Raw genomic sequence first — 21,758 nt, forward strand, 5'->3', positions numbered from 1 at the left:
TTAGTCCATCTTTTTGTACCCGTGGTCAACATTTTATACACAATGGAGTATTATTCAGCCATTAAAAAGAATACATTTGAATCAGTTCTAATGAGGTGGATGAAACTGGAGCCTATTATACAGAGTGAAGTAAGCCAGAAAGAAAAACACCAATACAGTATACTAACACATATATATGGAATTTAGAAAGATGCAAATGATAACCCTGTATACGAGACAGCAAAAGAGACACAGATGTATAGAACAGTCTTTGAGACTCTATGGGAGAGGGTGAGGGTGGGATGATTTGGGAGAATGACATTGAAACACATATGTTGTCATATGTGAAACGAATCACTAGTTCAGGGTCAATGCATGTTACTGGATGCTCGGGGCTGGCATGCGGGGATGACCCAGAGGGAGGATAAAGGGAGGAGGGAGGTGGGAGAGGGGTTCAGGAGGGGGAACTTATGTAAACCCGGGGCAAATTCATATCAATGTATGGCAAAACCAACCAATATAATATTGTAAAATAATTTGCCTCCAATAAAAAATAAATTAATTACCTAAAAAAAATAAAAATATAAATCAATGTGTATTTTACATCATAATTATATAGAGAAAGATATTTATAGAGAGGGTATTGTATATATTTGAAGAAGGAAATGGAAACCTGCCCCAGTATTCCTTCCTGGAAAGTTCCAAGGGCAGAGAAGCCTGTCATGGTTTTCCAATCCATGGGGTCACAAGTGAGTCAGACACAGCTTATCGAATGTATAATTGTATAATTATATATTATATATATATATTGTATAATTATATATTAAAAATTGTATAATTATATACATTTATAACATTGGGAAAAATTTCACAACCTTTTTTTTCTATTCTTCTCTCTTTTTCTCTCTTTCTATAAATATATAAATCAGTCAATTCAGTTCAGTCACTCAGTCGTGTCTGACTCCTTGCGACCCTATTAATAACAGCACACCAGGCCTCCCTGTCCATCACCAACTCCCGGAGTTTACCCAAGCTCATGTCCATCGAGTCAGTGATGCCATCCAGCCATCTCATTCTCTGTTGTCCCCTTCTCCTCCTGCTCCCAATCCCTCCCAGCATCAGGGTCTTTTCCAATGAGTCAACTCATCACATAAGGTGGCCAAAGTACTGGAGTTTCAGCTTTAGCATCAGTCCTTCCAATGAACACCCAGGACTGATCTCCTATAGGATGGACTGGTTGGATCTCCTAGAGGTAGTTAATATTTTCAGGAGATTTTTACAAAGTAATGTGAGTAAAATATATGCTTACTTATCTATTCCCTATTCTCCATTACACAAGGCTTTTTTGTTTGCTTGTTTGTTTAATTCTTTGCACAGAGCAATTGTAAAATATTCATTCTTTTGAGCTATTGCTTAGTGATTCATTTCTCCTGAAGTAAAAGCATATAATTATAGCGGAACTAAGTCTTCCTAATGATTAGTTATAAATATTTACTAGATGCTACTATAATATTGGTGATAATTATAAAAAAGAATTTAGTAAATAAAACGAAAAATTATTTGTGCTCAGAAAGTCATATGCATATTATGAAGCCACTGATAAGTTAGATATATTCTAACTTCCATTAAGGAATAGTTATTCAACTCAATGATTAAGTTAAAAGAAATTTAAATACACTATTATTCATTTAAAAATAAATTTATCTACCTAGGCAAAAGGAAATCTCATATTTCACAGTTTCATGATTTTTAAACTATGTAAATAATGGTAAATACATAAAAATTAAACAATACAAAAAGTACTTTAAGGTTTTCATTATTTTTCATAATTAGAATATATGCTGATACTGATGCTGCGTCACTTCAGTCGTGTCCAACTCTGTGTGACCCCATAGACAGACGCCCACCAGGGTCCCCCGTCCCTGGGATTCTCCAGGCAAGAACACTGGAGTGGGTTGCAATTTTCTCTTTAAATTGGAAGGACTGAGATTTTAGAATAAAGTTAGCAATATTTTGAATGGATAACAGTAACATGGACAGATGATTTCTTTCTCAGGAGAACAAATTAATATACCAGTTGCATTAATATAAAAATAGTAAAACAAATATTTTGAGGTAAATTATATAGTTGGACTGTGAAGAAAGCTGATCGCCGAATAATTGATGCTTTTGAACTGTGGTGCTGGAGAAGACTCTTGAGAGTCCCTTGGACTGCAAGGAGATCCAACCAATTCATTCTAGAGATCAATCCTGGGTGTTCATTGGAAGAACTGATGCTAAAGCTGAAACTCCAATACTTTGGCCACCTCATGCGACGAGTTGACTCACTGGAAAAGACTCTGATGCTGGGAAAGGTTGGGGGCGGGAGGAGAAGGGGACGACCAAGAATGAGATGGCTGGATGGCATCACCGACTCTGTGGACATGAGTTTGGGTGTACTCCGGGAGTTGGTGATGGACAGGGAGGCCTGGCGTGCTGTGATTCATGGGGTCGCGGAGAGTCGGACACGACTGAGCGACTGAAAGAAGAAGAAGAACCTGTTAAAGTGACTGCCCCCAAGATCGCACTTTATATCAAGACCTTAATATCCATTGTATTTATATGTGCTCTGAAGACCATATGGAAAGTGTTCAGCTTTAACTTGTGGTATTTTACCTGACAATTAGTAATGGGTTGATGCCTTCACTGAACTATTTTGAAGAAAAATTACACAAAATTTTCTAATATTATATTGCAGAATTTTCAGAGGTATACAATACTATGCCAAAGCTGTATATTGTCACCCTACTTATTTAACTAATTTACAAGGTACATCATGTGATATGCTGGCCTGGATGAAGCACAAGCTGGAATCAAGATTGCTGGGAGGAATATCAACAATACACAGATGACACCACCCTTATGGCAGAAAGTGATGAAAAACTAAAGAGTGTCTTGATGAAAGTGAAAGAAGAGAATGAAAAAGTTGGCTTAACACTCAGCATTCAGAAAACAAAGATCATGGCATCTGGTCCCATCACTTCATGGCAAAGAGATGGGGAAACAATGGAAAGAGTGACAGACTTTATTTTCTTGGGCTCCAAAATCACTGTAGATTGTGACTGCAATCATGAAATTAAAAGATGCTTGCTCCTTGGAAGAAAAGCTATGACCAACCAAGACAGCATATTAAAAAGCAAAGATATTACTTCACTGATTAAGGTCCATCTAGTCAAAGCTATTTTTTTTCAGTAGTCATGTATGAATGTGAGAGTTGGGCTGTAAAGAAAGCTGAACACTGAAGAATGGATGGTTTTGAAATGTGGTGTTGGAGAAGACTCTTGAGAGTCATTTGGACTGCAAGGAGATCAAACCAATTAATCCTAAAGGAGATCAGTCCTCAATATACATTGGAAGGACTGATGCTGAAGCTGAAACTCCAATACTTTGGCCATCTGATGCGAAGAACTGACTTATTGGAAAAGACCCTGATGCTGGGAAAGATTGTAGGCAGGAAGAGAAGGGGACAACAGAAGATGAGATAGTTGGATGGCATCGCCGACTCAATAGACATGAGTCTGAGTAAGCTCCAAGAGATGGTGATGGACAGGGAAGCCGGGTGTGCTGCAGTCCATGGGGTTGCAAAGAGTCAGACATGAACTGAGGCACTCTTAAAAGATAAGTATACTGAGATGCAGGACATAAGGGTTTTTTTTTTCAGTGTCACACAGCTGGTAGAAACACCTGAAATTTGAGCTCAGGCAATTACCCTCTATTGTCAGTGATGACAACAAAAATCTTCTGCTGTTTCTATCAACACTTAAGATACCAATGAAATGGACACATAAAAGTTGCTTATTCATACAATGTAATAGTATGTGCAATGGCAAATAATAATTGAATGCTTCACCTAACAACCTGAATGAATGGTATAAACATAACTTGAAAGGGAGAAGACACAATAATTTTTTCCTACCCCTAGCCCTGATATTCTCACTTGAAATACCTTGATTAATTAAATAATTTTAATAAATAAAATCATTAAGTTATATTTGTATGCTTATTGTGTATATTCCCCATTAAAATATTATAAAGTATTTAAAATTTTATAAAAACTAGATCCTAATACTTTCACTAAATATTGTTAAATTTCTTTCTAAAGTGGTATACTTAAATAAAAATTTCATAATGAAAATATCTGTTTAAATGTTTTTAAGTTTTTGACATTGAAACACTTTAAAAATTTTAAAAATAGTAAAGTATGGCTGTCAAAAACTTTCTTTCAAAGATGTTTTATTTTTATGTCCTGATTAATCTGGTTACCAGCTATATCAAACATTTTATGTGCTTATAGGACCTTCATATATTCTCGTCTATAAAATTCCTCCTCTGTCCATGGGGTTGCAAAAGAGTTTAACATGAGTAAGCAACTAAACAGCAATATAAAGTACAAAATTCCTGGCAGGCTACAGGGATTTCTCAGGCAAGAATACTTCTCAGGCAAGTTCATATGTAGGGGACTTACTGTAACCTCAAAATTAAAACCATCACAGATCAAGTATTTTTATAGAGTATATAACTGAATAAATAGTCACCAGACAAAACTTGTATAGTGCAATGCAAAAAAGCAAAATGGCTGTCTAAGGAGGCCTTACAACTATCTGTGAAAAGAAGGGAAGCGAAAAGGAAAGATATACCCATTTGAATGCAGAGTTCCAAAGAATAGCAAGGAGAGATAAGAAAGCCTTCCTTAGCGATCAATGCAAAGAAATAGAGGGAAACAATAGAATGGGAAAGACTAGAGGTCTCTTCAAGAAAATTGGAGATACCTAGGGAACATTTAATGCAAAGATGGTCTTAATAAGGACAGAAATGGTAGGGACCTAACAAAAGCCGAAAATACTAAGAAGAGGTGGCAAGAATACACAGAAGAACTGTACAGAAAAGATCTTCACAACCCAGATAATCATGATGGTGTCATCACTCACCTAGAGCCAGACATCCTGGAATGTGAAGTCAAGTGGGCCTTAGGAAGTATCACTATGAAAAAGCTAGTGAAGGTGATGGAATTCCATTTGAACTATTCCAAATCCTGCAAGATGATGCTGCAAAAGTGACTCTATGCCAGCAAATTTAGAAAACTCAACAGTGGCCACAGGACTGGAAACGGTCAATTTTCATTCCAATCTCAAAGAAAAGCAATGCCAAAGAATGCTAAAACTACCACACAATTGCACTCATCTCACACTTGTAAAGTGATGCTCAAAATTCTCCAAGCCAGGCTTCAGCAATATGTGAACTATGAGCTTCCAGATGTTCAAGCTGGTGTTAGAAAAGGCAGAGAAACCAGAAATCAAATTGCCAACATCCACTGGATCGTCGAAAAAGCAAGAGAGTTCAGGAAAACATCTACTTCTGTGTCATTGACTATGCCAAAGCCTGTGACTGTGTGGATCACAATAAACTGTGGAAAATTCTGAAAGAGATGGGAATACCAGACCACCTGACCTGCCTCTTGAGAAACCTGTATGCAGGTTAGGAAGCAACAGTTAGAACTGGACATGGAAAAACGGACTGGTTCCAAATAGGAAAAGGAGTATGTCAAGGCTGTATAGTGTCACCCTGCTTATTTAACTTATATGCAGAGTACATCATGAGGAACTCTGGGCTGGAAGAAGCACAAGCTGGAATCAAGATTGCCATGAGAAATATCAATAACCTCAGATATGCATATGACACCACCCTTATGGCAGAAAGTGAAGAAGAACTAAAAAGCCCTTGATGAAAGTGAAAGAGGAGAGTTAAAAGGTTGGCTTAAAGCTCAACATTCAGAAAACTAAGATCATGGCATCCAGTCCCATCACTTCATGGCAAATAGATGGGGAAACAGTGGAAACAGTGGCTGACTTTATTTTTCTGGGCTCCAAAATCACTGCAGATGATGATTGCAACCATGAAATTAAAAGACGCTTACTCCTTGAAAGGAAAGTTATGACCAACCGAGACAGCATTTTAAAAAGCAGAGACTTCATATATGAAATGGATTGCCAGTCTAGGTTCGATGCCTGATGCAGGATGCTTGGGGCTGGTGCACTGGTGTGACCCAGAGGATGGGATGGGGAAGGAGGTGGGAGGGGGGTTCAGAATGGGGAACACATGTACACCCATGGCGAATTCATGTCAATGTATGGCAAAACCAATACAATATTGTAAAGTAATTAGCCTCCAAATAAATAAATAAAGAGAAAAAAAAAGAGCTGCGACATTATTTTGTCAACAAAGTTTCCTCTAGTCAAGGCTATGGTTTTGCCAGTGATCTTGTATGGGTATTAGAGTTGGACTATAAAGAAAGCTGAGCACCAAAAAATTGATGCTTTGAACTGTGGTGTTGGAGAAGATTTTTGAGAGTCCCTTGGACTGCAGGGAGATCCAACCATCCATTCTAACGGAGATCAGTCCTGGGTGTTCATTGCAAGCAAAGATATTGAAGCTGAAACTCCATTACTTTGGCCACCTCATGCGAAGTACTGAGTCATTTGAAAAGACCCTGATGCTGGGAAAGATTGAGGGCAGGATGAGAAGGGGATGACAGAGGATAAGATGGTTGGATGGCATCACTGACTCAATGGACATGGGTTTGGATGGACTCCAGGAATTGGTGATGGACAGGGAGGCCTGGCATGCTGAGGTTCATTGGGTCACAAATAGTCGGACATGACTGAGCAAATGAGCTAAACTGAACTGAAAGTACTGGTACGGAACCTACTTTCAAAGTCAACAGTAACTTTTCTCTTTCCAAATCCAGTAGAAACTTGGACTTGGTAAGAAATAGGCAGGTAAATAATTGACCCATCCTCCTAGAAACACTCTTCACTCATAATTTTCAGATACCCGAAGCTTCTGAAAAATCCTCCAACCCATCTGAACATTTCCTCTCTGTCTCCTTTGTCCTTTTTTTCTTATAATTGATAGGAGCCACTCAAGACCTTGCTGCTCTGTGAAAAATATCTTTGGTAGCTTGATAAGGATTGCATTGAATGTATAAATTATTTTGGGTAGTATACTCATTTTTACAATATTTATTCTTCCAATCCATGAACATGGTATATTTCTCCATCTATTAGTGTCCTCTTTGATTGCTTTCAGTAGTGTTTTATAGTTTTCTATGTACAAGTCTTTTGTTTCCTTAGGTAGATATATTCCTAAGTATTTAATTCTTTTCGTTGCAACAGTGAATGGAATAGTTTCCTTAATTTCTCTTTCTATTTTCTCATTATTAGTGTATAGGAATGCAAGGGATTTCTGTGTGTTGATTTTATATCCTGCAACGTTACTGTAATCATTGATTAGCTCTAGTAGTTTTCTGGTAGAGTCTCTAGGGTTTTCTGTGTAGAGGATCATGTCATCAGCGAACAGTGAAAGTTTTACTTCTTCTTTTCCAGTTTGTATTCGTTTTATGTCTTTTTCTGCTCTGATTGCTGTAGCCAAAACTTCCAGAACTATGTTGAATAGTAGTGGTGAGAGTGGGCACCCTTGTCTTGTTCCTGACTTTAGGGGAAATGCTTTCAGTTTTTCACCATTGAGGATAATGTTTGCTGTGGGTTTGTCATATATAGCTTTTATTATGTTGAAGTATGTCCCTTCTATTCCCACTTTCTGGAGGGTTTTTATCATAAATGGATGTTGAATTTTGTCGAAGGCTTTCTCTGCATCTATTGAGATAATCATATGATTTTATTTTTCAGTTTGTTAATGTGATGTATTACGTTGACTGATTTGCGGATATTGAAGAATCCTTGCATTCCTGGGATAAAGCCCACTTGGTCATGATGTATGATCTTCTTAATATGCTGTTGGATTCTGATTGCTAGAATTTTGTTAAGGATTTTTGCATCTATGTTCATCAGTGATATTGGCCTGTAGTTTTCTTACAGAATGAAGTAAGCCAGAAAGAAAAACACCAATACAGTATACTAACACATATATATGGAATTTAGAAAGATGCAAATGATAACCCTGTATACAAGACAGCAAAAGAGACACAGATGTATAGAACAGTCTTTGGGACTCTATGGGAGAGGGTGAGGGTGGGATGATTTGGGAGAATGGCATTGAAACACCTATGTTGTCATATGTGAAACGAATCACTAGTTCAGGGTCAATGCATGTTATAGGATGCTCGGGGCTGGCATGCGGGGATGACCCAGAGGGAGGATAAAGGGAGGAGGGAGGTGGGAGGGGGGTTCAGGAGGGGGAACTTATGTAAACCCGGGGCAAATTCACATCAATGTATGGCAAAACCAACCAATATAATATTGTAAAATAATTTGCCTCCAATAAAAAATAAATTAACTACAATAAAAAAAAAAAATAAATAAAAACACTAGAGAAAAAAAAAAAAAAAAAAGACCTTGCTGCTGTGAATAATGTATTTATGAAATGAAGCAAGACCCTAAGGCGCTTGACCCCTCCCATGTCCTCAGCCTGACTTTTGTCAAATAATAAGTTTAATCAGAGAAGTGAAAACACTCAAAACAAAGGAAAACAATCAAAGGAGACCATTAAAAATATTATAGTCATTAAACATAATCTAAGACATTCACCTCCTTCTGCAGGACTATAGGTAATATTCTTAACCATATCTTGTGAGCTATCTTAGAGATAACTGAAACCTCCACCAGGTGGAGAATTTAACTACATGATAACCAGACTGTAGTCATGACATAAGCCGCCAGGATTCTGAGAACTGGCCTCAAGAAATGCAATAAAACTACCCTGGAACTGAAGACTAACTATATTTAAAACAATCAAGATGATGCTGGTCAGTCCACTGGTGACCAACTTCAAGATGACTGTCATAACTGACTGTGGTGTTTCTCTCCTTCCACTATAAAAGCTCTTGTGGGAATGGTGGGTAGTAGGCTACTTGGACAGTCAACTGCCCTTCTCATCCTGTCCCTTGGTTGCTGACATTCAAATAAACCAAACTTTCCACCAACCTGGCCTCTTTGATGGCTTTTGAGCAGCAAGCAGACAGACCCCTGGGTTCTGTAACACTTATTCCATTTTAATTAAGTATTTAATAACGACTGTGTAAGTTCAGTGAGGTCAGGGACTTTTTCTTATTCACCTATATGTTCTTGGCACTTTGGAGATAAGAAAAATTCCTAACACATAGTAGACATTCAATGAACAGTAGTTGAATAAGTTAATAAATCCATGAATAGATTAAAACTATCATTTTACTTTCACATCCGTGTCGAGCCACAATTCTCCATAAGTCTTTCACATTTTTGCACAACTTTTAAACAAGACGGTGACTTCCCCTCCCCCCAATTTTTATAACAGAAAAGACTAGTAAGATAAAGATAGTTCCTTTCTCCATAGCAAAAGGTGGTCATACTTAAAAGCATGAAGAGAATGTCTCCTTCTGGAGCAATGGGTGTATAAGTTTATTTTCCATTATATATTAATTTGCTTCCAACTTCAAATTAACTTACAACCTATTGAATGTACAGATTTCATCTATTGTCAAACCAAAAAAAAAAAGTTGTAATAGATAAACAGACAGTTCAGTTCAGTTCAGTTCAGTCGCTCAGTCGTGTCCGACTCTCCGCGACCCCATGAATCACAGCACGCCAGGCCTCCCTGTCCATCACCAACTCCCGGAGTACACTCAAACTCATGTCCACAGAGTCGGTGATGCCATCCAGCCATCTCATTCTCCGTCGTCCCCTTCTCCTCCCGCCCCCAACCTTTCCCAGCATCAGAGTCTTTTCCAGTGAGTCAACTCGTCTCATGAGGTGGCCAAAGTATTGCAGTTTCAGCTTTAGCATCAGTCCCTCCAATGAACATCCAGGATTGATCTCCTTTAGAATGGACTGGTTGGATCTCCTTGCAGTATAAGGGACTCTCAAGAGTCTTCTCCAACACCACAGTTCAAAAGCATCGATTCTTCGGCGATCAGCTTTCTTCACAGTCCAACTCTCACATCCATACATGACCACGGGAAAAACCATTGCCTTGACTAGACGGACCTTGGTCGGCAAAGTAATGTCTCTGCTTTTTAATATACTATCAAGGTTGGTCATAACTTTCCTTCCAAGGAGCAAGCGTCTTTTAATTTCATGGCTGCAATAAGCATCTGCAGTGATTTTGGAGCCCAAAAAAACAAAGTCTGACACTGTTTCCACTGTTTTTCCATCTATTTCCCATGAAGTGATGGGACCAGATGCCATGATCTTTGTTTTCTGAATGTTGAGCTTCAAGCCAACCTTTTCACTCTCCTCTTTCACTTTCATCAAGAGGCTTTTGAGTTCCTCTTCACTTTCTGCCATAAGGGTAGTGTCATCTGCATATCTGAGGTTATTGATATTTCTCCCAGCAATCTTGATTCCAGCTTGTGCTTCTTCCAGCCCAGCGTTCCTCATGATGTACTCTGCATATAAGTTAAATAAGCAAGGTGACAATATACAACCTTGACGCACTCCTTTTCCTATTTGGAACCAGTCTGTTGTTCCATGACCGGTTCTAACTGTTGCTTCCTGACCTGCATACAGGTTTCTCAAGAGGCAGGTCAGGTGGTCTGGGATTCCCATCTCTTTCAGAATGTTCCACAGTTTATTGTGATCCACACAGTCAAAGGCTTTGGCATAGTCAATGAAGCAGAAATAGATGTTTTTCTGAAACTCTCTTGCTTTCTCCATGATCCAGATAAACAGACAAGGAAGACTTTATTCAGTACTATCGCAATAAGGAAAAGAGGCCAGAATTGAGGCTGAATGCATCTACACTAAAACAAAGGGGAGGGGGGAGTTTTGAGAGCTGGAATGCATGGGTGGATCATAGGTAGTCAATGTTTGCAAATTGGCCTTATTTAAATAAAGGTAAATTGAATTTCCCCTCTTCCAAACAAGAAGTAAACTTAAACTTGAAGCAAGGTGTCAGTTGAAGTTAAGCTCTTACTCTTGCACAGAAACTGGGAGATAAAAACATTAACTTTCTTGTTGATTATATTCCTAGGTTCTTGAGAAAGAAAGTACGGGGCTGTAACACTGGCAATAGACTTTTTAAAAGACTAACTTCTCAAAGGGACAGAAAACTTGCAATTTGCAATTACAAGTTGTTTAAAGTAAGTGCTTTAAGGAAAGTGAGGTCAGGATTCTAGAGGCAGGAGAATCCTGCCTCAAGTCTGGTCAACGTGAAGGAGATGTAAAAGTCCTCTTAGCATAACCAAGACTGGGAAATTGGGGCTTGGAGAACTGATTTAAAAAATGTTGATACTCTATTGCCATTGTTATGGTAATAACTATCTTTCTTCTATGACCCAGGAGCCTGTGTCTTCTCTCAATATACATACTTCTGTGGCAGTTTAACTTGTCAGCTAGCAAATAGGGTAAGAATCACAGATACTTCAGAGTTCTTAACAATCTGACATTGCGCTTTGAAACTTGTGGAAAATTCACCAGAATTCCCCTAATAGATAATGGGGCAACTTCAGTAAATATAACCATAATATTTAAATACTTAGTGATTGTTTAACATTTAAGAAAATTCATCTAATATAGAAGTGAATTGACAGGGGAAAAAACAGTGTGTAAAAGTTGTATATATCTTCTATTGATGACTCATAAATAATTTAATTGCTTGTGTTTAACAATTTCAGCTTATAAGAAAAGAGGCATTGTATTCTCTAAGCTTTAGATACATTTATTATGTCTTGACAGGGGAGCCAAAACTTAGAGGACCCTAACCTGAAATTCAAACTAATTATATTACACTGCTTAATGCAGTTCTGCTGAATGTGAAAAAAAGTACTTTAAACTGCAGTGTAGAAACAGTCTTCAAAAGTAGAGGCATAAGATGCATCGTCTCTGACTTTTTTTTTATACTTTATTTTTAAATTTTTTAATTTATCTATTTTAATTGGAGGCTAATTACATTATTGTATTGGTTTTGCCATACATTGACATGAATCTGCCCCGGATGTACATGTGTTCCCCATCTTGAACCCCCCTCCCACCTCCCTCCCTATCCCATGATCATATGAAGATTCAAAATCTAAAAGTCAGTTATCTCTGACTTTTAGATTTTGAATCTTCATATGATGATAAATAAGAAAATATATTTTCCTTCATAAAGCATCCAAGTCATAATATTTAGATGAATTCCTTTATGTTTTCATGTGAATGAAATGGTTCAATTAATAGTGACTAGTTTCGATCTCCGGAGAAGGCAATGGCACCCCACTCCAGTACTCTTGTCTGGGAAATCCCATGGACAGAAGAGCCTGGTAGGCTACAGCCCATGGGGTAGCTAAGAGTCGGACGACTGAGCGACTTCACTTTCACTTTTCACCTTCATGCATTGGAGAAGGAAATGGCAACCCACTCCAGTGCTCTCGCCCGGAGAATCCCAGAGACGGGGGAGCCTGGTGGGCTGCCATCTATGGGGTTGCACAGAGTCGGACACGACTGATGCGACTTAGCAGCAGCAGCAGTTTCGATCTCAGTGAAATCATTTGTTAACTGATAGTCTATTCTGAATGACATAACAGCTGAATAACAGCTTTTCCTGTTAATTTGATTTGAGAACCTCATTGTGCCATGATTCATTCACTTTTTATCTCTCCTTTACTGCAGGTGTGACGGTACTGGAAGGCCCTATCTATGCTGTGGGAGGCCATGATGGCTGGAGTTATCTGAACACAGTGGAGAGGTGGGATCCTCAGAGTCAGCAGTGGACATTTGTAGCTAGCATGTCAATTGCCCGAAGCACAGTTGGTGTGGCAGCATTGAATGGCAAGTGAGTAGACTTCCTTTTTCTTTCTTTTTAATCTGAAAAAAGATTTTGAGTGAATGTTCTTTTAAAATAACTTTTAGCAAACTGCTGAAAAAACTCTTTTTTAAAAATTTTGGTTTTGATTTTTATTTTAAGTTTAGTCTTCATGGATTATTCACAGTTCAAGACTGTGTATTTTACCAGTTATCACTTCTTATAAAATAAAAACCAAACAAAAATAACAAAAATGACCAAAAGCCCCCCCAAACCCCAAAATATATAGAATAGGGAATTCTACTCAATACACTGTAATAATCTAAATGGGAAAATAATTTGAAAAAGAAGATACATGTAAGTGCATAACCAAATCACTTTCTTGCACACCTGAAACTAATATTGCTAACTATTGTTATGTAGTCGCTAAACTGTGTCTGACTCTTTTGAGACCCTATGGACTGTAGCCCACCAAGCTCCTCTGTCCATGGGATTTCCCAGGCAAGAATAATGGAGTGGATTGCCATTTCCTTCTCTATGGGATCTTCCTGACCAAGGGATTAAACTCCAACATAAAATAAAAATTAAGAAGAATAACCAAAAAAAAGTTGAAAACAAAACAAAAAACAAAAAAATCCTCAAATTTCTTAATCTTAATTGCTTGTTTGAAAGTATTAAATATATTTCATGATAATTATTTGAACTGTATATTTTAACATTTCTGGTGAAATAGCCTGAGGAGCCTTTTGAAGGACTACAAAAAGTTTGGTACTTAATGTTTTTTGCCTGATTGTATCAATCTCTCTACTTTTCTCCTTTTCCATGCCTATCACACTAAGTCTAGGATTTTCAAACTCAGCACTTGATATTTTGAGTCAGATAATTCTTTGTTATCTGTGAGGCTCTGTCCTGTGCATGTACAATGTTTAGCAGCAGACTGGCTTCTATCCAGTAGATACCAGCTGTAGCCACCTGCCCAATGTGGTAACCAAGTCTCCAAATATTGTCTAATATATCCTCTGGGGTGGCAAAATACACTCCCTCTCACTGCCATGAGAAATTCTGCCCTCAACAAATATAATAACACCTCTGGCATGGACTATTGCAGAAGTTTCCAGTCTCCTTCCTTCTCTTCCCCCTAAAGTCCATTTGCTAATGCAGCCAGAGCTGCTTTACAAATGCAGGTAACATATCAGTTCTCTTCAAGAACATCTTAAAATTAGAATACAATGCCTATCTCTACCTAAAGTCATCCACTGGATCTTGTTTCTGCCTCCTCTACATTTTTTTCTCAATACATCAGCCAAATTGTCCTTTCATCTTTGCTTCAAATACAGCAACTCTAACTCCACTCAATCCCTTTGAGTGTACTCTTTTTATTGCCTAAATGCTATTCCTTACAATCTTCACATGCTTGGGCTTTTATCATTGCTCAAATTTCATCTCAAAATCTGTCCACATAGTTATTTACTCTTACTCTTATTTAAAATAGACCACTCTGCACACTATCCCAAATTGTTTGCAGTTCATAAAATTACATATGCTATTGTTTTCTATTTTTACTAGATATACATGGTCAATAAATATTGGTATCCATCTGCAACATTCATTATTGTATCCTTAGGCATAATACACATTCAATCTATTTACTGAATAAGTACTGAAATAATTACACATCCAATTAAAGTAATAACTTTTGAGAATTTAATTACCATTGACAATTTTTTCCTAAATATATGTAACTATAAAGTTATTATTGTATTCCACTGTTAAAATATAAATAAACTGCTTCTCTCACCTAAATTGTACATACATGCATTCTTTGACTTTAAAAACTGGAAATTCACATTTTAATGTCTATAGAGTAATTTATTTTATGTCAAAAAATCCCCAAAAAACACACAAAACATTATAAATGTAAGCAAACACTATAAATTTAAGTAACTAGTGCTGACCTGAAATAAGCAGACTGTCAAATATAACTCCAGAAAAGGCAGGTTTATTCAGAATTAGCTGCTGCTGCTAAGTCACTTCAGTCATCTCCGACTCTGTGCGACCCCATAGACGGCAGCCCACCAGGCTCCCCCGTCCCTGGGATTCTCCAGGCAAGAACACTGGAGTGGGTTGCCATTTCCTTCTCCAATATGTGAAAGTGAAGTCGCTCAGTCGTGTCCGACTAGTAGCGACCCCATGGACTGCAGCCCACCAGGCTCCTCTGTCCATGCGATTTTCTAGGCAAGAGTACTGGAGTGGCTTGCCATTGCCTTCTGCGAATTAGCACAGAATTGTAATTTTGGATCTACAATAATGGTGAGCATATGCATGTCCCAAAGGGTAAGAGGAAGAGAAAGCTTTTATAGAGAAAAAGGAAGTTGAGAAGGTTAGGGTAAACAGTGTTTTTTTCCCTGGCTTAGTCGTTTTCATGAAAAAAAAGAGTCTTTCTGTTGTGTATGTGTGTATGTGTGTTGAATCATGTCTAACTCTTTGCGACCCAATGGACTGTAGCTTGCCAGGCTTCTCTGTTCATGGAATTCTCCAGGCAAGAATAATGGAGCTGGTTGCCAATTTCCTACTTCAGGGCATCTTCCTAACCCAGGGATGGAACCCATATCTCTTGCATCTCTTGCACTGGCAGGTGGGAAGCCTTTCTTTCTGTTGGGCTCTGATATTATTATAGGGTGTAAGAGCTCCCCATTTCGATCTCTCAGTTGTCTTTAATTGAGTTTTCTGTTTATAAGTTATTTACACTAGTCTCTGACTTTTAATATCTAAAATTGCTGCTGCTGCTGCTAAGTTGCTTCAGTTGTGTCCAACCCCATAGACGGCAGCCCACCAGGATCCCCCATCCCTGGGATCCTGCAGGCAAGAATACTGGAGTGGGTTGCCGTTTCCTTCTCCAGTGCATAAAAGTGAAAAGTGAAAGTGAAGTCGCTCAGTAGTGTCTGACTCCGAGCGAACCCATGTACTGCAGCCTACCAGGCTGCTCTGTCCATGGCATTTGCCAGGCAAGAGTACTGGAGTGGGTTGACATTGCCTTCTCTGATCCAAAATATCTAAAACACATATTTACAGTGATGTGTGTCTAAAATGGAGAAGGAAACGGTAACCCACTCCAGTATTCTTGCCTGGAGAATCCCATGGACGGAGAAGCCTGGTAGGCTACAGTCCACGGGGTCGCAAAGAGTCGGACACGACTGAGCGATGGAATGGAATGGAATGGTGTCTAAAATAATCCCCAAATGTAGATATTATACATGAAAAGATACATTGAATACCATTATATATAAACTTTTGGGCAGCTTCCTAACTGTACCCTTAGGAAGAATTTCTACAAAGTGAATTGCAAGCCAATTGGGACTGAAATATTTTCTAGCTTCAAAGGACTATTTTAATTTAAACTTTGTCTTTGGTACATGCATGCATGCTGTCGCTTCAGTCATGTCCAACTCTTTGTGACCCCAAGGACTGTAGCCCACCAGGCTCCTCTGTCCATGCGATTCTCCAGGCAAAAATACTGGAGAGGGCTACCATTCCCTTCTCCAGGGATCGAACTGATATCTCTTATGTCTCTTGCATTGGAAGGCCAGTTCTTTAGCACTGGCACCACCTGGGGAGCCCTGTCTTTCATAGGATTCACCAAAATGCTTTTTCAATAGTATCATGCAAAAAATGTCTTGCTTCATGACCGATAACTTATTATCATGATTTGTTTTGAAAAATAATTGTTTTAACGTAAAATGTTTTTATTAGTATGAGGCTAAGTTTGAGTAAATTGCTCATTGTATTTCATCAAATGTGTGTATATGTGTTACAGAATATAACAATATTTTCTACTTTCAACAATATTAACATATTGTGTCCATTTCTGATTTTAATTGCATATATTTTGGACTCTCAAATTTCATATTTATTTATTTATCAATCTGTGATTTCTTCAGGCTTAAGATTCAGTTTTCATTTAGGTTTATTGTACACTTAAAATTAGGATTTCCTGGTAAAGAATCTGCTTGCAATGGTAAAGATCCATTGGTAAAAATGGTAAAGAACACGCCTACAATGCAGGAGACTCATGTTTGATCCCTGGAGTGGGAAGATTCCCTGGAGAAGGGAATGGTTGCCCACTCCAATATTCTTGCTTGGAGAATTCCATGGACAGAGGAGCCTGACAGACTAGAGTTCATGAGGTCACAGAGCTGGACATGACTGATCAACTAACATCTTAAAATTATATTCTTACTGTCATATATACTTTCTGAGAATCCATTTAGGAATTTGCCTAGAAATAAATATTTCCAGAATAATTAGAGAAAATGTTAGATCTATACATTTGAAATCTTTTCATCTGATAATACAACCTTACTTTTCTCTTTTAAAATTAGTCTCTGTTTATTTTGTGCATGTGTTTATGCTCTGTCACTCAGTTTTGTCCTACTGTTTGTGACCCCATGGACTGTAGCCTGCCAGTCTTCTGTCCATGGAATTTTCCAGACAAGAATACTGGAGTGAGTTGCCATTTCCTACTTCAAGGGATCTTCCCAGCCAGGGATAGAATTCACCTCACTTGCATCCCCTGCATTGACAGGTGGATTCTTTACCAGTGTTCTACCTGGGAAGCCCCAATGTAGTTTAGTGGTTTTGAGTATAGGTTTAATATTATTCTTTCTGAGCTTTCTTCACATTCTTTTGTATTTTTGAACATCTCAGATATTATATTTTGGTTTACATATTTGTATGTATTAATTATGCATTTAATAGTGCAATAGAGAAGAAAGTTTAACTATTTATGTTTATAGTAACCACCTTACTAAAATGCACATGTCAGTTATATTATTTTTCAATTTATATATATTTTCAAAATTTATATTTTTTTCAATTTATAATGATAGACTTTTTAGGAAGAGAAACATGGTAAACTAAATGTAAATGAAATTATTTTTCTTATTTCTTAATATTTATGCTTGGCTTCTTTTTAATGAATCCCTTTTATTTTTAGAATAACAACATAAATATTAATATCAGGTGACCTCACCTGTCTTTTAATTGGGAAACTTTAATACTTTGGTGTCTGTGTGACATTAATTTTTATTTAAGATACTTATACCAAGTGATTTTAAGGACCAGATCTTATCATTGTCTATAATTTCATTAATGGAAATTTTACTTTAAATAAATCATATTTGGTATAATTAATTTTTATTAAATTTTCTTGAAATGTATAAAATTATGTTTTCTTAATTTTCTTATTATATGGTAATTTAAATAAATATCATGACTGTAATCATTATTATTTGCATAGAATAAAACAAATGTTTTTTTAATTATTCATTTAACATTTTGCTGCATTCTATAGTCTATTTTTTATCTGTTTGGTCTACATGGACTAATGGTTTTGAAAATCAATTTCCTAACATTTTCCATGATGATATGAAGCTTTTCTTATAAATTGAAAGGCTTTTTTAATATATCTGTTATGTTTCTACAAACATGAGAAGTATAGATATTTGAGCATGAGAAATGATAGAAAAATTATATATATATAATCACATATATTCCATTTAAAAGTTATATTTTACTGAGATTCTTATATTTAAAGAAAGCAGTTTTACATTACTTCCAATCCTATGACTAATAAAATAATTGATTATGTGTTATAATATCTACTTTCATATGGTTATTTTCCTCCTCATTTCCTATATTTAGGTGTTAACATTATTATTCATTTTGTCTTAGGTGTTCTCAGGGTCATTATTCTGTTTTTGTTTTTGTTTTTCTTTTTAATCAAATATGTGCATATAATGAAGCTCTACTTTTTTCCTTCTTGTTTTCTTATTCATTAATTTGAACTTGGCTTGTTGCTGTTCTGTTCCTGTCTCACTCCTTTAGACCCGATGGACTCACACACCAGGCTTCTTTGTCCTTTATTGGCTCCTGGAGTTTGCTCAAATTCATGTCCATAAGCAACAGTTAGAACTGGACATTGAATAACAGACTGGTTCCAAATAGGAAAAGGAGTACGTCAAGGCTATATATTGTCACCCTGCTTATTTAACTTATATGCAGAGTACATCATGAGGAACGCTGGGCTGGAAGAAGCACAAGCTGGAATCAAGATTGCCGGGAGAAATATCAATAACCTCAAATATGCAGTTGACACCACCTTTATGGCAGAAAGTGAAGAGGAACTCAAAAGCCTCTTGATGAAAGTGAAAGAGGAGAGTTAAAAGGTTGGCTTAAAGCTCAACATTCAGAAAACAAAGATCATGGCATCTGGTCCCATCACTTCATGGGAAATAGATGGGGAAACAGTGGAAGCAGTATCAGACTTTTTTGGGGGGGCTCCAAAATCACTGCAGATGCTGATTTCAGCCAGGAAATTAAAAGATGCTTACTCCTTGGAAGGAAAGTTATGACCAACCTAGATAGCACATTAAAAAGCAGAGACATTATTTTGCCAACCAAGGTCCGTCTAGTCAAGGCTATTTTTTTCCCCATGGTCATGTACGGATGTGAGAGTTGGACTGTGAAGAAAGCTGATTGCCGAAGAATTGATGCTTTTGAACTGTGGTGCTGGAGAAGACTCTTGAGAGTCCCTTGGACTGCAAGGAGATCCAACCAGTCCATTCTAGAGGAGATCAATCCTGGGTGTTCATTGGAAGGACTGATGCTAAAGCTGAAACTGCAATACTTTGGCCACCTCATGCGACGAGTTGACTCACTGGAAAAGACTCTGATGCTCGGAGGGATTGGGGGCGAGAGGAGATGGGGACGACAGAGAATGAGATGGCTGGATGGCATCACTGACTCGATGGACATGAGTTTGTGTGAACTCTGGGAGTTGGTGATGGACAGGGAGGCCTGGCGTGCTGTGACTCATGGGGTCGCAAAGAGTCGGACATGACTGAGAGACTGAACTGAACTAACTGAGCCGAACTGAGCCAGTGATGCCATCCAAATATCTCATCCTCAGTCATCCTCTTCTCCTACTGCCCTCAATCTTTCCTAGAAGCAGTCTTTTCCAATGAGTCAGCTCTTTTCATCAGGTGGCCAAAGTATTGGAGTTTCTGCTTCAACATTAGTCCTTCCAATGAATATTCAGTGTTGATTTCCTTTTAGATTGACTGGTCTGATCTCTTTGCTGTCCAAAGGACTCTCAAGAGTATTCTTGAGCACCGCAATCTTTCTCTGTGGTCTCAGCTTTCTTTATGGTCCAATTCTCACATCCATACATGACTGCTGGAAAAACCATAGCTTTGACTCTACAGACCTCTGTCAGCAAAATAATGTCTCTACTTTGATACACTGTCTATGTTTGTCATAACTTTTCTTCCAAGAGGAAATTTTATTTATTTATTTATTTTATTCTTTTAATTTCATGGTTGCAGCCACTATCCACAGTGATTTTCTTAGAACCCAATAAAATAAAATGTCACTATTTTCACTTTTTCCCCAGCTATTTGTCATGAAGTGCAGGGACTAGATGCCATGATCTTAGTTTTCTAAATGTTGAGTTTTAAGCCAGCTCTTAAACTCTCCTCTAACACCCTCTTCAAGAGGCTCTTTAGATCCTCTTTGCTTTCTGCCATTAGAATGGTATCATCTACATAACTGAGAATATTGATGTTTATCCCAGCAATCTTGATTCCAGGTTGTGATTCAGCCCAGCATTTCACATGATGTACTCTGCATAGAAGGTAAATAAGCAGGGTGACAACATACAGCTTTGACGCACTCCTTTCTCAATTTCAAACCATTCTGTTGTTCCATATCCAATTGTAACTGTTGTTTCTTGTCCTGCATACAAGTTTCTTTGGAGGTAGGTGAGTTGGTCTGGTATTCCCATATCTTTAAGAATTTTTGTTTGTTGTGATCCACACAAAGAATTTAGTGTAGTCAATGAAGCAGAAATAGATGTTTTTTCTGTAATTTCCTTGCTTTTTCTATGATCCAATGGATGTTGGCAATTTGATTTCCAGTTCTTCTGTCTTTTTAAAATCTAGCTTGTACATCTGGCAGCTCTAGGTTCATGCACTGCTGAAGCCTAGCTTACAGGATTTTGAGCACTAACTTGCTAGCATATGCTTAGTTTTATTTTGTCTTGAAATTCAGAATTTCACAAAATAGTATTAATAATTGTCTTGTAGTTTGTTTTGCCCTAGCACATAACAAAATTGTCATTTTAATAGTTTCCATTTCTTATTTATTAAGAATAGTGCTGCTGTGAGCATCTTCAAATATATACGTCCTTTGTGAGCATGCATACACAATTTAGCTGGGTTTGGACATGGAACAGCAATTGCTTGGTTATCCAGTACACTTGTGTTTAATAAATTTTGAAAGTGCTTTTCCTAATTTATGTATGTATTAACAGTATGTAAGTATTCTAGATACTCCATATCTTACTGGTAATGCTAGTCTTTATCTTTTATGGTTTATTCTATTCTAGTGGATAATATTCAATTAATGACTAAGATTGAACACTTTTTATATACTTATCTATTTATTTTTTCTAACTAAAGTATATGCCTAAGTATTTTTCCTGTTTCCATGGGAGGAGTTTCTTTATTTTATCTTTCATTTTGCTTTGTAGAGTTCTTCATATGTTCTAGAAATTATTTTAGGTAAATTCATCTTACTTTATTATTAGTAATATACTACTACTACTACTTTCCAGGAGGGATATATTGATTATATAATTTAATAGAACTTATATGTAAATGAAACTTTCCTGTCTTCACTCATTTGTTGTAAATTGGTTTGACTAGTTTAATGTCAAAGCCATGTATCATTAAAGTTAAACAGTGATTATTAATCTGCTGTCATTTTTTTTATTAGCTAGATGTGTGATAAGTCCAGAAGTTTTTCACCTTTAATGTGTTTTTAAATTTCATACCTGTATTCTTAAAGAGATTTTTTCTATCAGTTAATGTACAGTCAAGTGACACAAACCACAGCAGTCATTTATCAGTTATTCTACATGAAGATAATCTAATATAAATTTTTGTTCAGTTCAGTTCAGTTCAGTCGCT

General features: G+C 37.2%; 1 protein-coding gene across 2 annotated transcripts in view; it reads left to right on the top strand.

Annotated features, from left to right (window-relative positions):
• KLHL1 (kelch like family member 1) overlaps positions 1–21,758 on the top strand; it is a 525,596-nt gene that overhangs the window by 447,897 nt on the left and 55,941 nt on the right. For both annotated transcript variants that reach the window (XM_055426442.2, XM_088842848.1), the window contains one exon: positions 12,600–12,762. In XM_055426442.2, coding sequence (XP_055282417.2) covers positions 12,600–12,762 — 163 coding nt within the window. The remainder of the gene's footprint in view (positions 1–12,599; positions 12,763–21,758) is intronic.

This window comes from Moschus berezovskii, chromosome 13 (assembly GCF_049115385.1).
Source record: "Moschus berezovskii isolate FMDL1 chromosome 13, NW_MosBer_1.0, whole genome shotgun sequence".
In the NCBI taxonomy this organism is placed as follows: Eukaryota; Metazoa; Chordata; class Mammalia; order Artiodactyla; family Moschidae; genus Moschus; species Moschus berezovskii.